The sequence below is a fragment of the Nelumbo nucifera genome, chromosome 1 (genome assembly GCF_055504915.1).
Source record: "Nelumbo nucifera cultivar China Antique chromosome 1, China Antique-T2T, whole genome shotgun sequence".
Taxonomy (NCBI): Eukaryota; Viridiplantae; Streptophyta; class Magnoliopsida; order Proteales; family Nelumbonaceae; genus Nelumbo; species Nelumbo nucifera.
The window spans coordinates 197,379,265-197,401,736 of NC_142649.1; the positions used below are offsets into that span (position 1 = coordinate 197,379,265).

The 22,472-nt window shown below is 42.0% G+C and overlaps 1 protein-coding gene across 2 annotated transcripts in view; it reads right to left on the reverse strand.

Moving 5' to 3' along the window:
• LOC104602313 (NADH dehydrogenase [ubiquinone] 1 beta subcomplex subunit 8, mitochondrial) overlaps positions 1–20,432 on the reverse strand; it is a 29,849-nt gene extending 9,417 nt beyond the window's left edge. The window contains exons 1-4 of one of the 2 annotated variants that reach the window (XM_010265943.3): positions 20,137–20,432; positions 19,928–20,014; positions 19,699–19,794; positions 1,738–8,180 (exon numbers count right to left, since the gene is read on the reverse strand). In XM_010265943.3, the coding sequence (XP_010264245.1) occupies positions 8,154–8,180; positions 19,699–19,794; positions 19,928–20,014; positions 20,137–20,274 (348 nt within the window). In that variant the 5' untranslated portion in view covers positions 20,275–20,432 and the 3' untranslated portion in view covers positions 1,738–8,153. Of the gene's footprint in view, positions 1–1,737; positions 8,181–19,698; positions 19,795–19,927; positions 20,015–20,136 lie in introns of those variants that run through there. The other variant, XM_010265942.3, reaches the window with a different exon arrangement.
• Positions 20,433–22,472: the final 2,040 nt, after the last annotated feature.

Genomic DNA, 22,472 nt, shown 5'->3' on the forward strand with positions numbered 1-22,472 from the left:
GTACACATACATCTACATATTAATATTTTAAAAATATGGTTGAATATGTTTGAATCTTTTTTAATAAATTGTAAATTTTAATTATTTCGTTTTTATTTTTTTAAATAAAATAAAAAACAAAACAAAATGATTAACATTATAAAAAATTACGGGGAATGGGGATCCCCGCGGGGATGGGGATAACCTTGTCCCCGTTAGCGAGGACGGGGTCAGGGACTGGGATGGGGATTTTTGCGGGGACAAGGATGGGGAGAGGCTCCCTATCCCCGCCCCGCCCCGTTGTCATTCCTACTCCTGCACATCAATGGGAGTACCTTAGGAAACCCGGATCCCTCTGGGGTGGGAGGAGTTTTCAGAGACAGGGAGGGCAGATTGGTTGCACTGTATTCAGGTCCGATAGGTGATGGAGACTCTTTGAGAGCAGAGATTATGGCCTTGCAACAAGTCTAAGACTGGCTAAACAATGGGGCTTACACCAGATTGAGGTAGAAGGGGACTCTAAACTATTAATTGAGTGGTTGCAGTCACATAACTTGGGGGCCTGGGTACATAGACAATTCATGAGGGAAATAAACTGCTTAGCAAGGGAGGTTGGGGCACTGTTCAAGTGGACAAGGAGGTCAGTGAATGGACCAGCCAACACCCTTGCAAAGCAAGGAACTTTCACGGAAAGCTTGTTTTGGGCTGTTCTGTAATCAGAAAGTACTTTTCTTGGGGTAAACACCCTTGACTGGGTGGTGACAATGTATTCTCTTAATATGTCTAATGAAAGTTACCGTTTCTGATCAAAGCCCCTAACCTGCATGCAGCAAACACCAATCCTAATTGAATCTTCAGAGTTCGGACATGATTTATAAGAACCTAACCTTGTAAAAGCACATACCCAGTACTACACTGGGTTATTTGATGCTTTGAAACTTAACCATTTTACATGATTTGGTTCTAACAAATGTACTCTAGTAATTTGGAATTCTGATTTTTGGGTTGCAATTACAACCATTACAGCTAATGACTTTGTTTATTCCCTTGTGGATGCCGTGCGCCCCTATGTTATTGTGTGTGGCAGCTAGATGACTCCAATGAATCACCTAGGCACTATTTCCCTAAGAACTACTATCCCCTTGTGGATGCTGTGTGCCCCTATGTTATTGTATGTGGCAGCTAGATGACTCCAATGAATCACCTAGGCACTATTTCCCTAAGAACTACTAAAGGAATTTTCAGGGGATACCCAGTGCTGTGGCAACAAATTCAGCTAGACAACCACAATTGCACAAAAGAAAATTATTCGAGTTTGAGGGAATAAATAAAGTATATGTATTCAACAATTTTGTTTACAAATGATCTTGCCACTACATTGATTTTGTTTTCTATGATGAAATCCAGCTTAATTGCCATAATCTAAGCATGAATTGTGGCCATAAATCAGATAGTTTGTAGTTGTTGTTTTTGTTAGATCAGTTTGTACCATCTAAATAGACCTGGCATGGATTTGTATGAAAGGGTGTACACATGTCTGGTGTGCAAGGCTTGACTTGAGAATCCATAATGGATTGGACTTTCAAGCAGTGATGCATGGACTCTCCTGAATGGACAATGTGTTCATATCGGACATTCATCAAATCTGATGCTCTCCTAGCTTATTTTACAAAAATGAGCAGTTAATGTACAAGATGAATGCCACTTTAAACATCTTCTTATAAGTATAGAATGTCAGAATTCAAAAAATATGAATTATTTTATAATCATACTTTTCCATTGCAAGTCCACATTTCCTTGTTGTTGTTTTTTTTTTTTTGAAGGTAAGGTATAAGTAATAAATTAAATAAGAAAGAAAAGGATAATACAAAAGACAAGGCTCAACAACAAGAGAGCCAAACCCAGAGAGTCCATGACAGGGAAACCAACCAACTCAACTGAAACAATACAGAAGACACACCATTCAACAACAAAGCCCAACAAACCAAAATTAAGACTCCAAAAAAAGGCCTAGGACAGCACCTACTTCTTCCTGGGCCCACAAAGCAAAGGAACAACCAGAAAACCAAAATAAAACAGCCTCTACACCTTCCTACCCATTCCCCCTCTTCCTCTTCCTCTGATAGTGGAGGAATCTCTTCTAGGAGCTTTTACAAACACATCTTCATAAAACTCAGCTAAATTCTTCACCTTCCTACAACCTGAAAGGGAGTCCAAACTTTCTAGGAGCTTTTCTTGTCCTGGCAAGTCAAACTCTTGGACATGTGTCAGATTCTGAATTGTCCATGCAAAACTACTTTGAAATTAATTTTTGAGTGATTGAGTCTTAGTCACCACCTTATCAGTGTTTTAAAAGTGAGAAGCAAGTTCATCCCCATAGGGTTAATATGAGTGAGCAAACCAAAGAAAGATGCACAGGAAAATAAATCATCAAAAGTTGGGGACCACACTCTACAATCAGCTATAGATTGGTCCAAGTAGACCCTCTCAAGTGTTGAAATCAACAGCACTAGAGACTCACACTCATTTTCCCTCAACCCTCTTCTAAAGCCAAAATCCCAAGAGATCCCTGATTCTGAAAGCACACCAAACCTAGCAACAGATTTGTTTTTATAGTTTGATAAAGAGTAGAGGTCTGGGAAATTGAACATAAGAGGCACATCCCCAACCCAAAGGTCTTCCCAGAATAAAACTTTGTTGCCACAACCAACATCAAACCTGATAAATTGAAGAAAAGTTGGATATACCTCAAAGGTTGCCTTCCAAGGAGAGGATGGAACTGCATTGGGGGCTAATTTTGCATCCCAGCCGTTATCTGCATCACCATGTAAGCTTTTAATGACCCTGTGCCACAACCTTTCTTCCTCACAAGGGAATCTCCATAGCCATTTCCCTAGGAGGGCCTTGTTTCTCTTTATTAGGTTCCCTATACCTAATCCACCTGGTCCTTAGGGTAACAAACTTGCTCCCATTTCACTAAATGATCTTTCTTTTCTTCACCTGGCTCCCACAAAAAGTCCCTCATAATCTTCTCCAATCTCCTAGCTATTTTCATCGGGATCTTAAAGGTGGAAAGGAAGTAAGTGGGTTTGCAAGGGTTGATTTTATCAAGGTGATTCTCCCCCCCCCCCCGGGAAATATAATTTCTCTTCCATATTGCCAACTTCTTCATGAACCTCTCTACCACCGGTTTCCAGAAGCTTTCAGCTTTCGGATTCCCACCCAAGGGCATTCCTCAGTATTCCAGAGGCCAATTTTTCACTTCACAACCTAGCAGATTTGCCATGGCTTGGATATACCCCCCTTCAATGTTGATTCCGACTACACAACTTTTTCCCCAATTGACTTTCAATTTGGAGGCCTGCTGAAATTCATCCACCAATCTTTTCAGATTCCTTAAATTGGCTTCATCACAGCTTTCACAGAAAATAATTATGTCATCAGCAAATTGCAAATGAGACACCACCACTTCTAATTCACCCATTCTCCAACCTTTAAACTGGTTTTCTTGATCATCTTTGGCGATTTTTCTACTCAAAACCTCAAACACAAAGGTGAATAAGAATGGGGATAAGGGGTTACCCTGTCTTAGTCCTCTTTTAGCCTGGAAGAAATGTCTTAGTCCTCTTTGCTACCCCATTCATCAGAATAGAAAAATGTGTTGAGCTAATACATTCTTTAATCCACATCCTCCATCTTTCACCTAGCCCCATCTTTTCCATTAAATTCAACAGGAAGGACCAATCCACCATAACATAAGCTTTTTCAAGGTCCAATTTACAAATCAAACCTTTGTCACCTTGTTTTCTCTTAGCTGCCGCACACTCATTTGCCACTAAAATTTGATCCACAATTTGTCTCCCCTCTACAAAGGCTCCTTGGTTCTAAGAGATAATATAGGGCAGTACAGTCTTCAACCTACCAGCCAGAACTTTAGCAATGATTTTATACAAGCTACCCACAAGACTTATCGGTCTGTAATCCTTAGGGGTTTTGGCCTCCTTTTTTGGCACTAAAACAACAAAAGTTGCATTTGCTCCAGGCGATAATTTCCCTTCTTGATAGAACTCCACAAATACATCCATTAATTCATCTTTCAAAATTTCCCAACAATCCTGATAGAAAGCCATTGAAAATCCATCTGGCCCCGATGCTTTAGATCTATCCATCAAGAATATTGCTTCATGTATCTCCACAATAGTGAAGGCTCTTTCTAGGAGGTTAACTTCGGATTCTGGCACTCTATCCCACTGTAAATCTCCCAATTCTACCATGTTTTCATCAAAGGATGCTAGGATTGACTTAAAGTGATCCACAAAGCATCTTTCAATTTCCTCTTTTGCAGTTATCACTCTTCCATCCACCTCTATACTAGAAATTTGGTTTTTCCGTCTTCTCCCATTTGCTAGAGAATGGAAAAAAACCGGTATTTCCATCCCCTTCCAGAAGCCATTTACATCTAGATTTTTGCCTCCAAGAAATCTCTTCTTTTCTTAGAATCTCTTCCAATTGCACTTTTAAGTTCCATCTTTCTATTCTATCCTCCACCCCACACTCTTTCCTGGTCTCCTTTTGGTCCACTTCCTCTATTTTCCTGGCTAAATCTTCCTTTATGACCTCAATTTTTCCAAATTCCTCTGTGTTCCACTCCTTGACCTTTTCCTTCAATCTTTTCAGTTTCTTAGAGAATCTCACCACTTTGTTTCTAGCCCTAATCCCATCTTCTGACCACCATTCTTTTACCCTTTGCAAAAAGTTTGGAACTTCTAGCCACATGTTTTCAAATCTAAAAGGTGTGGGCCACCAATAAGATTTTCTTGGTAAAGGCTTAAAGGGCGATGATCAGAAGTCACTCTAGGTAGGGTTTTTAGTGTCAAAGTGCCCCACAGCTCTTCCCAATCAATGGAGTACAGGAATCTATCCAGTTTTGAGCACACTTGATTTTCTTGGAGATTTGACCAGGTGAAAGAGGCTTGTAACAAGGTAGGCTCTTTTAGTTCTAGGGACTCAATTAGGGAATTGAAGTGTTTCATGCTAGATGTTAAGGGTTGGTTGGGGTTGTTAGTCTCATTTGTATATCTTATTACATTGAAATCCCCACCCAAACACCACAAACCCTCCCATATGCCTCTGACTGCAGCTATCTCTTCCCAGAATGAGTTCCTCTCTCTATATGAGTTTGGCCCATACACATTAGTCAAGACCCACTCCCTTCCATCACTCATCCTCTTGGCTTTTATTGATACGGAGTACTGACCTATTAGTTCCTCCTAACAGTCAATTTCCTCATTCTTCCACATTGTAAGAATTCCACCCGAGGCACCCCACGACGAGGCAAAAGACCAACTTAGACCCCTGCAACTCCAGATACTTCTTATCCACCTTCTGTCCAAGTCCGAAAGCTTTGTCTCCTGTAACATGACTATAACCGGTCTCTCCTTTCTTATCGCATTCCTGATGACTCTGCTTTTCTTTGCACTTCCTAAACCTCTTATATTCCAGCAAAGCACTTTCATTTCACTCTTTTTTCCCCGACCCTAATTCAATCCCAAATCCTATTCTCCTCTTTTCTTCTCCCTTTTCCTATTTACAGTCTTCTCATAGGACACACCACAAGCTAGCCTTTCCACCTCCTTCATTCTTCTCTTTCTTTTTTTATCATCTTTTACCCCCTTTCTAAGATAGACCTTTCCTTTAGCAAACTTCCTTTTGGCTTCTTTTTGCTCCTCTCCTTTTACTTTGGGTATCTCTCTACAGCATTCTTCTCCCTCATCCAAACGGCAGTCTTCCTTTTCCTTCTCTTGGGTACCTGCAATAACTTCATTTCCCCCCTCATCCTTTTCCAAAACCATCACATTAAACAATTTCTCCTCATTGTCTTTTCCACCACCCCCTCCTTTTTCTATTGCACATGGGTCATTATCCACCACCGGTGACGTTTATACAGCTGGAACTGCAAAATCCAAAGGCTGAAGACTACAAGGATCAAAATCAAATGAGTTTTGACAGAAAAGTGGGGGCGAAGAAAGAACTAGGTTGAGAGGAAGGGGGGAAGAGACTCCCTGATCTTGAATTTGGATTTCATCGATTCCTCCAAAGACAAACCCAGATGGTTCAGGTTCAGGTACAGTGTCCACCTGTGCAGCTGGGGGGAGCTGTTCCTCAAGTGGTTCCAAAGTCGGTTTGCTATGGAAACCCATCTCTACAAAACTGACACCCTGTCTTTGTTCTTGATTTGTATCTATTTTCTTCTCTCTCTGAGAATCTCCTGTAGGCCTTCCACATTCCGCAGTAAGGTTACCAGCCCCTGATTCCTGTATCTCCAGAATCTCCGTACCAACATCTTCAGAGAAGAGCAGTTCAGTTCCGAAAGCTTCAGAGTCTAAAAGTCTGCAGGTCTTTGTCGAATTGATGCTACCAATACTTGACAACAGATCACCCTCGTCTTCTTCCACATCTCTTAACGCCTCCCAATCTGAGTCATCTTCAGAGTCTCCTTGCGAGACCCTATTGTAGCGAGGGTTTGGCTTCTCAGGCGTCGTGGAGTTTTCTTCAGTCGCCGGCATCCAATGCAGCTTCAACCCAGTCGCCGATGTCTTTCCCGCAGCCGGAGGAAGAGGAGGGGAGAGTTTTCTGATCGTCGTTCCTGTTTGGGGACGATTCGAGCGAATAGGCACACTTTGGGACGATGATAGACCACAATCATCGTCCACCATCAACGCAAGGGAGCTTTGTGCATGACTTTTAAAAGGGTCACGTGACCCAACTTGAAAGACCTGGCCCAGATTAGACTTTCGGATCGGGACCTGGGTCCGACTTTTCAATTGATTTTGTAAATTGAGCGCAAGGTGGCCCTTTTTTTGATTGCAGCACCTCAGCATAGGATTTCTTTTGGGCCGTTGGATCCCATTCGCATTTTTTTCAAAAAATCTCCCTTAAATGGCCAAGCAATCTCCTTTAATCTATTGCCCAACTTTTCAATTTCCATAAAAGCCTGGTCAACTTGACCTTTTGGACGGTCCACCCAGCTCTCGCCACATGGCCTCCAACAGTCCACGTCATCATCTTCTTCTACCTCCAAACTGTTCCACAGCCTTGCTTCGACTTCCGACACCAACCACACCTTTCTCCAACAGTCATCTGCGAAGATGTCCAGGCTTCTTGGGATTCTTTCCAATCTTCCACATGTAACTTTAATCTTTGCCGCTTGAAGGTTTTGCATGCAAAAACCTTCCAAGACCCCACCACAGGCCACTGCTATCTTATGGAATATGTGCTCCTGCCAGAGGTTGAAGGGTAAACCCAGAATCTTGATAACTATGGTCTTCTGCGAGATATTCAGTTCGTTACAGGAGGGCGACCAATTTTCCACTGCAATCTGGCCAAGATTGGTTTCAAGGATTCTGCTCACAGTCTGAAGTTCGGCCATGTCAAGTATTGCCTTATTCTTTTCAAATGGGATGAGGGTGATTTTCTCTTTTGGCTGAAGCGTCTCCAGTAGAATTTGCAATACTTCTTCCCAATCCTTAACCTCTGTTTTCACTTTCGCAACTTTCCTCTTAAACCAGTCCCCATTCCTTCGTACTGTTATAGGAGTAATCCTTTTAGTTTGCTTTTGCTGGTTTGCTTTCCCAGTTTGGCTCTCACTCACCTCCCCAGATTTTTGTTCTTTCCTCATAGTTTGCTCTTCAGTATTCGAGAACTCCCATTTTTTCTGGTCGAAATCATCAAGTGCACCTGCAACCATCTTCCACCCCTGTTTAGCTTGTCCCTCTGGAAGGCATACTAGTTGTTTTCTCCCTTTGCCAAAGAACTCTGTTAGTAAAATAAATCCTTCATTTCTGTTCCTTCTATTTTCTACTGTGAATCTCTTCCCATTGTTTTTCGTTTCATTTCCCCACCCTTGTATTCTTTCTGCAAATAGAAGGCCATCTACGAAGCCTTTAAGCCAGTCCACTACTTCTGATTCCATTATGATAGTTGCTCGTCGATCTTCCCTGATTTTCAATAGCTTCTTCCCTCTGCTTGTAATTTCCTCCATAAGGACCTTCTTCTTCTCCAACTGAGGTATTCTTCTCCATTTTGTTGCCTGAACGAAACTCTCCATTTCGGCTTTCTTCTTTCTCTGCTCTCTAAAAACTTCTTCAATCCATTCGTTGACAGATGTAATCAGATCAAACTCTAAACACTATTGTTACAACCTACAATGTAGTAGAGTACATATTCAACATGAAATCCAACGTCAATTCATCAAAACATAGAACCAAATTAAATGAGGTGCACCCCATAAAATGAGCCTTGCCTATGAACCTAAGCATGCTTCAGGCAGACCTTTTAAAACACTTCAGCCAGTACAAGTGATTTTGTCCTAGATGACTGCTATGGTGTCTATGGTGTTCCCATCATGCAGAATAAGTGAATCAGGGGAAGAACTCTTGGTGAAGAAAAAACAGAATTGCTGCAAGAGCCAAAGACTAGAAATGTTTCAAGTGCACCTTTTTTTTGCAGATTATGGCAGGCATTTGCAAGTTTTTCTCATTCTGCTGAACCTATATATATATATATATATATATTGATTGATTGGATCTTAGTGCTACCACTTGGTTCCACAAAAACATCATACATTTTTTGATAGTTAACATTACACTCTGTTATGTCTTTAAAAAAGGAAATACAAACAATATGTAAATGCAATATATGGCAATAAAATAAGGGAAAGTTGATTTGTGCATATAAAACAAATACCAACTGATGCCCCAATAAGAGAGCTAAACCATTAACTTAATGATGTATGTTGTAGGTCCTAAAAAAACAACAAAATGTGGGAGGGCCAAATAATAACTTTTACAGTGCAAAAAAAGACTTGTTAGTACATTCTTTAACAGAAGACTTGATCTTCGAGCAGAATGAAGGAACATTCAGGTTAAGAGCCAATAACAAGCTCTTTTATTTTCTCACTCCATGCTCTATCTGTCCATTTTAGATGCTAAATTTGAATGGAACAATAACTAGGACCCAACATTGATCAAACTTTTAAATTTCTCGTTTCTGCTTGGCAAGAGAATTTCCCTTACGTCGTGCAAAAGCTCTACCAAGGAATATGTCTGATCACAGTCCCCTGCTATTGAATTGTGGAGAAATCTTGTATAAAGCCTACCTCATTCAGAGAGATTGATTTACTGGCTAAGAGTTTTAACTCTAACTCTACATTTGGGTGGACTAGAAGGACAGCAAATGGACTGGCAAACACTCTAGCAAAACAAGGAGCTGATAGGCCTTCTCTTTTTTGGTTAAACTATAGCTGGATGTGTTAAAACAGAGGGTTGTTCTTCCTTGTATTCTGGGACCTTTCTATATTGCTATACTCTGGAAGGCTCTTGTAAGCTGTTTTAAATTAATAAGATTTTCTCTTTTGCTGATCAAAAAAAAAAAAAAATCCTACCTCATTCATATTTGATAGATAGTGGTTAGAATAGGAAGGGCCATTAGAATTGATTCAAGAATGATGGAGATTCTTCCTTGATGAAGGCTCTACAAGCTACCTTTTGCGGTGAAACTCCAATACCTAAGATTGAAGCTAAAGGAGTGTTTAGAGCTGTGGACATCAGAAGAGAAGAGTTAATTCAAAATTATAGCTCTCATTGAGTTCGTCAAAAGCTATCCATCTACAGAAGAGAGACAAGGTAGAGTTACAGTCAAACAAGACTTTGACAGGGACCCCTGGAGGTAGATATCAAGAGGAGATAAAGTGGAAACAATTGACTAGTATAAAGAAGATAATAGAACAAAATTCTTCTATAAGATAACAAGAATGACAAACTGGAAAAAAAGAAAAAAAAACACATCAAAATGTCAGTGGTAAATAGGAAGATGGAGAATGAGGCAGGAAGAAAGAAGGCAGTCATATCCTACTATAAATCTCTCTATCATGAGTCATGGAAACCAAGGTCATGACCGGATGGATTGGACTTCCAAAGAATCCCTAATCAGAATAAAAGAAGATTTGGAAAAAGAGATATTAGAAAAAGAAATTAAGAAATTTGGTCTCCACTGCCTCAGTCCAGGGTGAAATTAAACTTTCCTGGAAGCTCCTTAGAGAATCCAGGCCTGTCAGGAGTTAGGGGTGTTATCAGAAATGAGGAAGAGTTTTGGCCCTTTACTTGGGCCTGGTTGGGGTGGGAGACTCCTTAAGGGCAGAAGTCTTGGCTTTATTCCTAGAACGGAGATTGGCAAAACAATGGGAAATGCAGCACTTAGAAGTGGAAGGAGACTCCAAACTGGTAATAGGGCGGATGCAATCTAGAAACCTGGGAGATTGGCATCTTAGAGAGCCTCTAAGAGAGATTGTAAACTTAGCAAGGGAGCTTGGGATGCATTTAAGTAGGTAAGAAGGTCAGCAAATGGAATGGCTGATGCTTTAGCTAAGCAAGGAGTACATAGGGAGGCTTTGTTTTGGGCTTGTTTGTAAGGATTTTATTTAGGGTTTCTCCACCCATCCTATGGGTGGTTTCATTTGTAATCTTTATTTAAATTCATCAATGAAAGTTACCGTTTCCTATCCAAAAAAGGAAATTAAGAAAGCTTCAAAGGAATTGGAGGATACAGTCCTAGGACCATTTCACCATGACATTCTACAAAAGGTGCTGAGGTACAACTAAAGATGAAATATTTAAAGTTTTTAGGAGCTCCCAAAAATAGGTCATTCAAAAGAAGCCTAAATGCTAAACGCATAGTTCCTATTTCCAAAAAGGGGAGCCTTACAACTTACAGTTACAGGCTTCAAACCATCACTCTTATTGGGAAAATTTATTGCTTAGGTCTATTGTTACCCCTCTCAAGGGACCCTAATGGATGGAACATAGATATTGGAAGTGGTGCTAATAGTAAATGAGACCATTGATTCAAGAAGCAAATATTAGTGAACTGGGTGATATGTAAAGTGGACATGGAAAAAGGCAAAAAGCCTTTCTATAAATGGTGGATTTGTTAACTGGAGCTTCCCAGCATACATATTCTATACCTTCATTCCTCATAGCATGATATTTTAGAACAGGCCATTTTCTTACAAGGTTCTCTTAAGAAGAGTTACAGGGGGTAATTCATTCTTGGCTGTCTATCAGAAAGGAATTCAACAAAGTATCTCATAACTCAATTGTCAGTTTTAGTTACATTGTATAGATATAGGGCTCATTGTAGTTATATGGATACACAGCTTGGTATCTAATCATACATCTCTTTTTTTTTGAGTAAATTAATCATACATCTCTTTGATGTACATGATCTGAACTGTATGCCAAGACCTTTGCATATACATACTTTACCAATCAAAAAATCCATGCTTTACATTCTTCAAGAACACCTTTCTAACATCACTTTATGGTCGACATTCATGCTTCTTGCTAATCAGAAGTTTAATTATTGCCTTGTAGAGTTCATAATTTCTTCTGTTTTTTCAGGTTTTTGTTCTTTCATTTTTGTGTACCAACCATGTACTAAATCCCTTTTGAAGAAATTCACAAACCACTAAGAGACAAATTCTATCACACCATTACACTCCCACCAACAGTTTGTGGACCCATTCTTTGCTACCACCACCTTTATCTATATGCTAAGGACCGGCCCAAACAAATGCAACCACTAGCAACAAAGAGCAGACATTACCAACTCTCAAGGACCCACTACCAAAGTTTCCTGCTTCCTTAAGAATTAAGATAGCACATTTTAGCCCACTTGTTTTCAGTGTCACATCTACAATAAAGGATAAGGTTAATATTTAGGGGCATTTTCTTTTTCTATTTACTGAAATCCATGTTTGATTAAAACTGCCCATTTATAACACCATTCACAGAAGCGGAAAGCTTCAGTGAATCATGAATATCATGTGACAACTAGACTAAGTTTTGATCCAATTAATACCAAGATAACTTCATTGTCTCAACTCTCAAACAACAATTTTAAAAACTTTCTTCGGTAACAGAATAGGGTGGCAATAATTTGAATGATAAGATGTTGAAACATTAATAAATTGTCATACTTTCTAAGGTGGAAAAAAAAGAGGCTACAATAAGCTAAGCTCCAAGTTGTGGATGGGTACATGTTTCTTACATTTTCTACAAGATGGTACAATTGACTCCCAGCACCAAAAAATTTAAAAAAAAAAATAAAAAAAGGGAAAAAGAAATCACTTGATGGCTGAATTTTTTGGCTCAATGTCCGAAACTGTGTTTTTTAATGATGGCTTTAACAGTAAGAAATCTCCATCCCTCCCTTCTCTTCTTCTCGTCTTCTTCTCCTCTTCTCTTCTCTTATCCATTTCGGGAGGGTGAGCTCCTTCGAACCAGCTCATTGCATTATCATTTAGCATGTGGGATCAGATACCTATCAATTGGTATCAGAGCCGAACTTTCAAATGCCGAGCACGAAATCCATGGCAGCAGAAAAACAGATTGACTGGATCGAAGGGGAGGTTTGTCAGACCACCAGTGAGCTGTGAGACATCAAAGAAACACTGTCTGCATTGGTCAATCATTTGAACGAATGTCTACAACATCCAAGGAGGCAAAACCATAAGGATTGAGTAGCAGCAGCGAACCAAGGGGAGGAGTTCTTCCAGTCAAGGCAACCAAAATCGACTTTCCACTTTACTCAGGTGATGACCTCGTACCTTGGATCTATCGAGCCAAACAGTATTTTGAGTTCCATGAGACCCCGGATAACCAACGGGTGCCTGTTGCCTCCATCCACATGAACGGAGAGGCCATCATGTGGTACCTATGGTACTGAAAGACCCATCCCCAAACCAACTGGCTAGATTTCGCGGAGGCTCTATGTGTGAGATTTGGCCCTTCAGGGTATGAAAATTTTAGTGAATCCCTCTCAAGAGTGAGGAAAACCGAGATAGTGAGGGAACACCAAAAGGAGTTTGAGCGAATGGCTACCCGTGTTCATGGTTGGCCAAAGTCAACTCTTGTTGGGTATTTTATCGGCGGGCTAAGGGATGACATAAGAATTGGAGTGAGGGCCATGCAGCCATCAACACTTGTAGCTACAGTCAACCTAGGAAAACATCAGGAAGAAAGGTTGAACAGATACAGAGGCTCGGCCAGCCCATAGGACCCAGACCGGACCAATACTGAAAACCCCTCCTACCAAACCCAACCAGCACCTTGGACCACTTCTTCCTACGCCCACTACCCCTCCGACTACATCACCAACCAGGAAATCGAGAGCAATGACACTTCCTAACCAGAAACTATCTTGGACTGAAATGCAGGCCCCTTTGCTATAATTGTAATGAAAAATTCATCCCGGGGCACAAATGCAAGGCCCAGGATGTATACCTCCTGCAAGTAGAAGAGGAGGATGAACCGGAGGTCCCTTCAGATGAGCTAGGGGACCAAGAAATGGAGGTGGTGCCCGAAGTTAAGTATTATGTTATCTCCCTTCAAGCCCTAGTCGGGTATCATACCCCACGAACCATGTGGGTCCAAGGGTGGGTCATGGGCCGAAGAATGGTGGTGTTAATCAATAGCGGGAGTTCTCTGAATTTTATCACCACCAGGTTGACTCGGAGGCTCAGGCTATTGGTCAGACCCATATCCCCTTTCGCTGTTAATGTGGCCAATGGACATAACTTGTGAGGGAAGGTGTAGGGCGGTTGAGCTAAAAATCCAGGGGCATATATTTAGGGTGGACCTACATCCCTTAGAGTTTTCGGGGGCGGACATAGTTTTAGACATCCAATGGCTATAGCTTTTGGACCCAGTTATCTGTAATTGGGCCAAGCTTACTATGGACTTCACGCACGAAGGCAGCTAGTGCGTTTTGAAAGGGGCTAGAAGTCTACCCATAACAGCAGACTCCCCACATGTCCTCAAAAACTACCAACATAGTGATACCCCTTTACTCATGAGCATGGGCTCAATGCCCATTGGGCCCACAATAACCACACCACTTGAAAATGTTAACCCTTGTCCACGATAACACAATGATACCCCTTTATTCTGATGTTTTCCAGGAGCCCACATCCCTTCCCCCCACCCGAACCCATGACCACTGCATTCCCATACAAACCAAGGCCCAGCCAATGTTAGACCCTACTGGTATCCCCATTACCAAAGGGTGGAAGTGGAACGAATGGTGAATGAGTTGCTAGATAGAGGATTTATTCAACCCAGTAATAGCTCCTTTTCATCATCGGTTATCTTAGTCAAAAAGGACAGGAATTGGAGGTTTTGTGTGGACTACAAGGCACTGAACCAAATTAACATCAAGGACCACTATCCTATTCCCTTGATTAAAGAACTTTTTGATGAGTTGGGTCAGGCCAGGTACTTCACTAAACTGGATCTGCGGTTCGGATACCACTAGATCCGAGTCCACCCAAAAGACATCCACAAAATAGCTTTCAGGACCTCGGATGAACATTTTGAATTCGTGGTGATGCCCTTCGGTTTAAAAAATGCCCCATCTACCTTCCAAAGGCTCATTAACAAGATCTTTAAACCGTACCTACGCCAATTCATACTCGTCTTCTTCGATGGCATACTTGTCTACAACCCGAACTAGGCCACTCACAAGGAACACTTACAATGCACATTAAGCCTACTCTGGTTGCACCAGTTGTTTGCTAAACCTTCAAAGTGTGTGTTTGGACATACCCAATTTAATTACCTAGGTCATGTAATAATAGGTGGGAAGGTGTACACAGACCCAAACAAGATTGCTTGCATAGTAAATTAGGCTTGGCCCACTTCTCAAAAGGCCCTCAGAGGATTTCTAGGGCTAACAGGGTACTATCGTCAGTTTATCCAAGGGTATGGAGTGATGGCCATTCCACTCACTTGAGTGTTAAAGAAACAGGCCTTCGAATGGGATGAACGGGCCAAAGAAGCTTTCAAATTGCTCAAGGAGGCAATGACAACACAACCTATGTTGGCACTACCCGATTTCAGTTTAGAAGTCATGGTTGAAACTAATGCTTCAAGTAAGGGAATAGGGGTAGTTTTGATGCAGCAAGAGCAACCACTAACCTATTACAATAAGGCTCTCTCCCCACAAGCCCAATTCAGGGTGCAAAGCCGGGTCAGTTGTTCCGAGCTCCCGCACCAGACCAAGCTGACTACACCCCACTGAACGCAAAGCGGGCCGAAATCCTAATGGCAATCAAGGACGCCCCGTACGTGAAGTGGCCGCCCTGTCTGAGGGGGAATCCCAATGAAAGGAATAAGCGTCTGTATTGCAGTTTTCATAAGGACCATGGTCACAGTACCGAGAGTTGTAAAAACCTCCGCGATGAGATAGAGGAGCTCATCCGTTGCAGATATTTGAGAAACTTTGTACAAAATAACAATAACAATAATAGTAGTAATAGAACAGGTCGGCAAGGGGAGCACGGTAAAGACGCTCCCAAGTCCAGTAGCAGGCCGGCCGAACAACCACAGAGACGGCCTCCAGAGGAGAGGCCAGTTCGGGGAACCATCCACATGATAGTGGGAGGTTCGATCGTTGCAGGGTGCACCTCAGCGACAGCTCGGACGTCGGTTCGCGAGGTCACCCGAGAGGAGCAGAACCCCCCAAAGCGGCCGAGAACGGAAGAGCCAATTTTCTTCACAGAAGACGATGCGCGAGGGGTCCATTACCCCCACGACGACGCGCTCATAATAAAGCTGAGAATCAATGACTTCGAGGTTAGGCGCATACTTGTCGACTCGGGCAGCTCGGCCGACATACTCTTCAAAGCCGCGTTTGACCAGCTCCAGTTGCAGAAAAGCGACCTGAAGCCAGCAGACACTCCTTTGGTAGGCTTCAACGGAGAGGAAGTCCGGCCCCTTGGGAAAATAACAGTACCTATAGAGATTGACACATGGCCTTGTGTGGTCAGATTCAAACACAACCTTTTAGTGGTAGCGACCCCCTCTCCCTACAATGCCATAGTAGGTCGACCGATCACCCATGTCCTACGAGCGGTGGTCTTCACTTACCACTTGGCTATGAAGTTCCCAACAGACTTCGGTGTGGGAGTAGTGCGGGGCGACCAGCTCGAGTCCCGCAAGTGCTACGTTGCCGCCCTAAAGGGGAAAACCAAGGTGACCGATTACCTTGAACTAGAACGACCCACGGAGCAAGGCGAAGAACGAGCCGCGCCCACGAAAGAAACAGTCGCGGTTCCGACCTCAACATCAGACCCATCTCGGACGCTCCAGATTGGCGCTTCCGTCCAAGAGACCCTACGATCCGAACTGGTAAGTTTTTTACTTCAAAATTTAGATATTTTTGCATGGTCGGCGGCAGAAATGCCTGGTATAGACCCTGAACTCATAACTCACAAGCTGAACACTGATCCTGTAGTTAGGCCCATTAGACAGAAGAAACGCAACCTAGCCCCGGAACGGTGGAAAGCGGTTGATGAGGAAGTCGAGAAGCTCCTCGCGGCGGACTTCATAAGAGAAGTCCACTACCCAAGCTGGGTAGCCAACCCCGTCCTGGTAAAGAAGGCCAACGGCAAGTGGCGCATGTGCGTCGACTACACCGACCTGAACCAGACTTGCCCGAAAGACTGCTTCCCGCTCCCCAGAATCAACCGTTTGGTAGACGCGACCTCAGGGCATGAGTTGCTAAGTTTCTTGGATGCCTACTCGGGCTATAACCAGATCAAGATGGACCCGGTGGATGAAGAAAAGGCTGCCTTCATCACTGAATTCTGTCTATACTGTTACAAGGTTATGCCCTTCGGGTTGAAAAACGCAGGGGCAACCTTTCAAAGGCTTGTAAATAAATTGTTTGCGCCGGTAATCGGTAGAAAAGTAGAGTGCTATGTGGATGATATGGTCGTCAAAACCCAATTCTCACATGAATTAATACAAGACTTGCATTCTGTTTTTGGAATTTTGCGTAAGTTCAGTATGAAATTGAATCCAAACAAGTGTGTATTCGGTGTAACCTCGGGTAAGTTCCTAGGATACATCGTTAACCGGTGAGGCATTGAAGCCAACCCGGATAAGGTTAAGGCCATCTTAGACATGAAACCGCCCCGGAAGCCGAAGGAGGTTCAGAGGTTGAATGGCCGCATAGCCGCCCTAAGCCGTTTCATGTCTAAGTCGGCGGACGGCTATTTGTCGTTCTTTAAGGCAATAAAGAGCAAAGGGTTCGAATGGACCCAAGATTGCCAGCTTGCGTTCGACGAGCTCAAGAAATACCTTACTAGCGTGCCAACCCTAACCCGGCCCGATGAGGGCGATGTTTTAGAACTCTACCTCTCAGCAAGCGATGGGGTGGTTAGTTCGGTACTAATAAAGGAAGTAGATCGGGTCCAATGACCCATCTATTATGTTAGTAAAGTATTGCAGGGAGCAGAAACGAGATACCCAGAGATGGAAAAACTAACATACGCATTGATAATTGCAGCTCGAAAGCTCCGCCCATACTTCCAAACTCATACTATTATCGTTCTTACCGACAAACCTCTGAGGCAAGTATTGCTTAAGCCCGAGGTCTCCGGTCGGTTGACGAAGTGGGCCATTGAACTCAGCGAGTACGACCTCCAGTACAAGCCGCGAACTGCCATTAAGGCCCAAGCCTGCCAAGTCGACCTATGACAAAGAACTGATGGCCATCCAAAAGTAGAGGGTGTATTTGTTAGGCAAGAGATTTACTACGAGAACGGACCATAAAAGCATAAAACATTTGTTGGAGCAATGGGTTCTAGGCCCAGAATAGTAGAAATGAGCCTACAAATTATTAGGCTACGATTTCATAATTGAGTACAAACACGAGCCTTCCAATGCGGTAGTGGATGCCCTTTCTAGGGCGGATGAACTCCACTTGTTGGGCATGTCTCAACCCATCTACCCCTTACTTGACCAATTATGACAAGAAGCCATGAAGACCCCATCCTCACCTAGCTACGGGCCCAATGTTGTCATTGGGGTATCTAGTGAAGGATGGCTTTCTCTTCTATAAGGGCCTCTTTGTTGTGCCTGAGAATTCTAAGCATCAACAGGAGTTACTGCAACTGTTTCATGACTCAGCTATTGGGGGACATTCAGGGGTGCTTCGTACCTATAAGCGGCTAGCAGCCCATTACCATTAGAAGGGCATGAAGCACATGGTGCAAGAGTATGTAGCTAAGTGCACCACTTGCCAACAGCAAAAGTACAGCACTTAGTCCCTTGTAGGGCTGTTGTAGCCCTTGCCCGTACTGCAAGGGTCTGGGAGGAGATCACTATGGACTTTATAACTAGGCTCCTCAAATCCAATGGGAAGTCTGCGGTACTAGTGGCGGTGGACCGACTAAGTAAGTGTGCACATTTCATTGCTCTCTCTCACCCGTATTTGGCTGCTACCGTGGCCCGTGCTTAGAGACCTATTTGAGATGTTTCGTGGGGGAGAAACCGAAACACTGGGACTAGTGGCTTCCATGGATCGAATACTGGTATAATGCCACATACCATGTTTCAACAGGGACCACACCCTTCAATATTATATGGTCGTGATCCTCTAGCCATCTTACCCTATGAACCAGGCACATCGGCGGTAGAAGAGGTCAAAGTTCAATTAACCACTCGCGACAGCATACTGAAGGCCCTCAAATTTCACCTACAACAGGCCCAACAGCATATGAAGCTGGTCTATGATCAAAAGCATAAGGAGTTAGAATTTTCCGAAGACAACTTTGAAGCTCCAGCCTTATAGACAGTCATCAATGGCCCATCGAGCATCACAGAAGTTGGCCCCATGTTACTTTGGGCCCTTCCAGGTGCTTGAATGCATTAGAGTTGTTGCTTATTGTTCAGACCTTCCTACTGGCTCTAAACTACATCTTATCTTCCATGTTAGCATCTTAGAACCATGTCTAGCCACTACCAACATTGTAAGCCCGACTCTTCCTCCCTTCACAGAGGCCGGAGACGTGGTGTTTGAGCCCCAAAGAATCACTGATTTTAGATGGGTGAAGTGTGGAAAGAGAACCTGAAAGCAAGCATTGGTTGTATGGCAAAACCTCCCTCAGGAAGATGCCACATGGGAGGACTTCGAACAGCTGCAGAAACAGTTCCCTACTATTGACCTTGAGGACAAGGACCTTCTCGATGGAGAGGGGAATGATAGAGGCAGCCTGATGAACCAATCAACCCACACAGCCCAGGCCCATCATGCGTGAGACCCAGCTCCAAGGAATCCCTCATATCAATCATTCAAGACCCCCTCTGAAGTTTGTTTACACGTGCCATCCACGTCAGGAGAGCTGAACGTGAATCTGTTAGCAGTCACTATCTACCAGCTACGTGAAGTATAAGTATCTTGTAATAAGCATGAAGAGGATATGAATGAGAAATCCTATTTCCTCTCTCTCTCTCTCTCTCTCTCTCTCTCTTTTCTCTTTCCCTTCTCTTCTTCTCTTCTTCTTCTCCTCTTCTCTTCTCTTGTCCATTTCAGGAGGGTGAGCTCCATCGAACCAGCTCGTTGCATTATCATTCAGCTTGTGGGATCAGGTACCTATCAGAACTCAAATAATAATAAAGCTAATTTTATTCCTTCTACATATATACATATACAAACTTTTCACGTTCAGATCAGTGATGGAGATACAGTCCCATAGTTTATAAAGAATAAGTAAATGGCTGTAGCGTGGCAACTTCTATTCAAACCTATATATCCAAACAGAAGTACAAAACACATATATTAGCAGATTCAAGTACAAAGCGGGGATTTTCAACTTACAAATGGTATCTTGGAGGCCTTGTCATTCCAGACGACTAATAGACCAAGAGACGCGAAGAACCCCAACCCTCCACACAACCAAGCCAATGCTTCATACTGAAAATATAACTAATAGTCAGCAGTTCAATCGAAAAACAACTAAATCTATTCAATTCCCCAACTTTTTTCAAAATTAGAAAAAAAAAATAAAGACAATAACAATTGGAAACGAGTTTCAAAAAGGGATTACCTTTCCAACAGTATCTGCAATCCGATCCAAGCAGGGTTCAGGAAATGGGGTCCCGTTGTCCCAAAGCAGCTCATCGTTTACGGGGAGCTGAGAAACAAAGAAAAGGAAATGGAGCGTGGTTTCAGGAATTGTTGTCAATCAAATGGAAATAGTTCTAATATTCTTTTCTATATAGCTTTAGGGTTTAATTAACAAATTTTTTCAGTTACCGGTTTGTCGGGGATAATATGTTTGCCGACGGGGAGGCCCATGCCGGAGCGAAGGCGAAGAGAGGAAGCGACGGATCGACCAATTACGCCGTTGCCGCCCATGATTCGAGACGCTACATTGCTTAATCTCCCTGCCATCTTCGATCACTATACGAGCTTCTTCTCCTTCAAAAGCGAACTCAAAGACCTATTTCGTTTAGCATTTGGTTGTCGTTGTGTTCTGGTTCCCTTGAGTCTTCGAGGGTGATGGAGTGCTGACCTGCTGGGTGGGCCGATAGGGTACACGGAGAATTAGGGATCATGATCTTGGAATCATTGGGCTAAATGGGCTATAAATAGACAAATCCAAATAAACGGCCCATAATGAATTGTTCATATTATTATGCATAATCAAACCCGTAATTAATTATACGGAAGATGTCACTTTAGGCACTACACTGCCTAAACTCTTAAAAAGTGTAAAGTTGGTCTTTGTCATTAACCGACTATCAATTATTTATTGAAAATATCAAAACTACCCTTCAAAAGAAGACACTATTCATTGCCTTCTACCTTGAGACTGAACTGGTTGAGGTATTTGAAATTTTAGTCTAATGAAGTCATTGTTTTCTACCTTTAAATCATAAACATATTCTTGTCTAGTTATTTCTTTGCTTTCAGTTATTGTTTCCCTCTATCATACTTCATGTTTTTTCCCTTTTTCTATGAAGATAACTAGTTCAGTCTCAAGGTAGAAGATAATGAATAGTGTCTTCTTTTCAAGGGTAGTTTTGACATTTTCAACAAATAACTGATGGTTGGTTAGTGGCAGGGACCAATTTGACACTTTTTGAAAGTTTAGGTATTATAGTGAAACGTTTGAAAGTATGGGTACTAACTTGACACTACCCCCAAAGTTTAAGGTACTAAAGTAGAATTTTCTCTTAATTATGTACAAGTTAAACCAGTATTCTTACAAATAAAAGATTAATGTACCACTTAAAAGACCAAATGCTTTAATGGTGATCCAATGACCTTTTTGCTTCCCGATGATCTAGTGACCTTTTTGCTTCCCCATTAACTTAATGGTTTTTATGGTTTGAATGGGCTAACAGCATCTGGTTCACCAATAAAACTATGACTATGACCCAATGAGCATTCGGGTTTAATGTTAGATCCAAGTCTTACAATATCGAGTCATTGACATGATCATGGATCAATTAAAGTGTTTGATCGTGATTCAAACAAGGCTAAGGCAAGTATTGGCATTATATAGTAGGGTTGACAATGATACCAAAAAGACATGATATTCAAAAACAAAAACTTATGACTAATAAATCGGTTTCATAAAATGTGTCAATCAATTAGGTGGTTTTTATCAAAATTCACCGGTAGGTTTTGATTGATCAAAGTACCATGTCCTAGTACCATAGATCTTTTTTTATAGGTTGTGTTTGTTTTTGGTGTAAATGCAAATCGACGTAAAACTCTGTCATTAGCTCTCATTTGCACATGTTTATTTTTAGTGTAAACGGTAAATACGTACTAGTGTAAAACTTCACATCCAATCCATATTTTCACACGTTTGTTTTCAGTGTAAGGTTTACATCAAATCCATCAATTAACTTTTTCATAGATTAAAATCAATGTATTATTTACATTGATTATCACATCAAAAAAGCTCGAATAGTCCACTAAAATTTTAAACCCATCAATTGAGTTTTACATCAATGTATGTTCCACTAAAAACAAACCAGCCATATAATAAAATGATTTTAAGTAAAAGTTGACACTATTTTTCCATGTTGATTGACCTAAGTTGCAACTCTTGGAATGCCAATCTTTTAAAATACGTACATATCAATTTCTAAATAATGTCACCCAATCCATATTAAATAGCATATTCCCTATGGCTAGCCATTTGACTAATTACACCTCACTTCGATTACAACTTACGATGAGGTCTTGAATCATCAAATGCGGATTGGGTGTTCCACGGACTCAATTGGAAATCCCTATGGAAAGCAAAATATTTAATTGCCTGAATTAAAATGTATGTTTATTTAGCATTATTGCAAAGGAAGCTATCCCAATCACAACCAAGCTTTCCAAGAGATCAATACACATTGATTTGGTTTGTAAACTTTTGGAAGGACCTAGAAACTATTCATCATTGTTGGAGGGAGATTCAAAATTTCAAGAATCTCACCTCCCTCCCTTTCGCCTTTGTTTTTTTGTCTTTTCCTCTTCTCTCCTCTTGCATGTAAGTGAAGAGCTCTTGCCCCACATTTCTTGGGAAAGAGATAGACTTGAGTATATTAATAGACTTGCTTCCTCTATAGGTAGAGACCCATAGG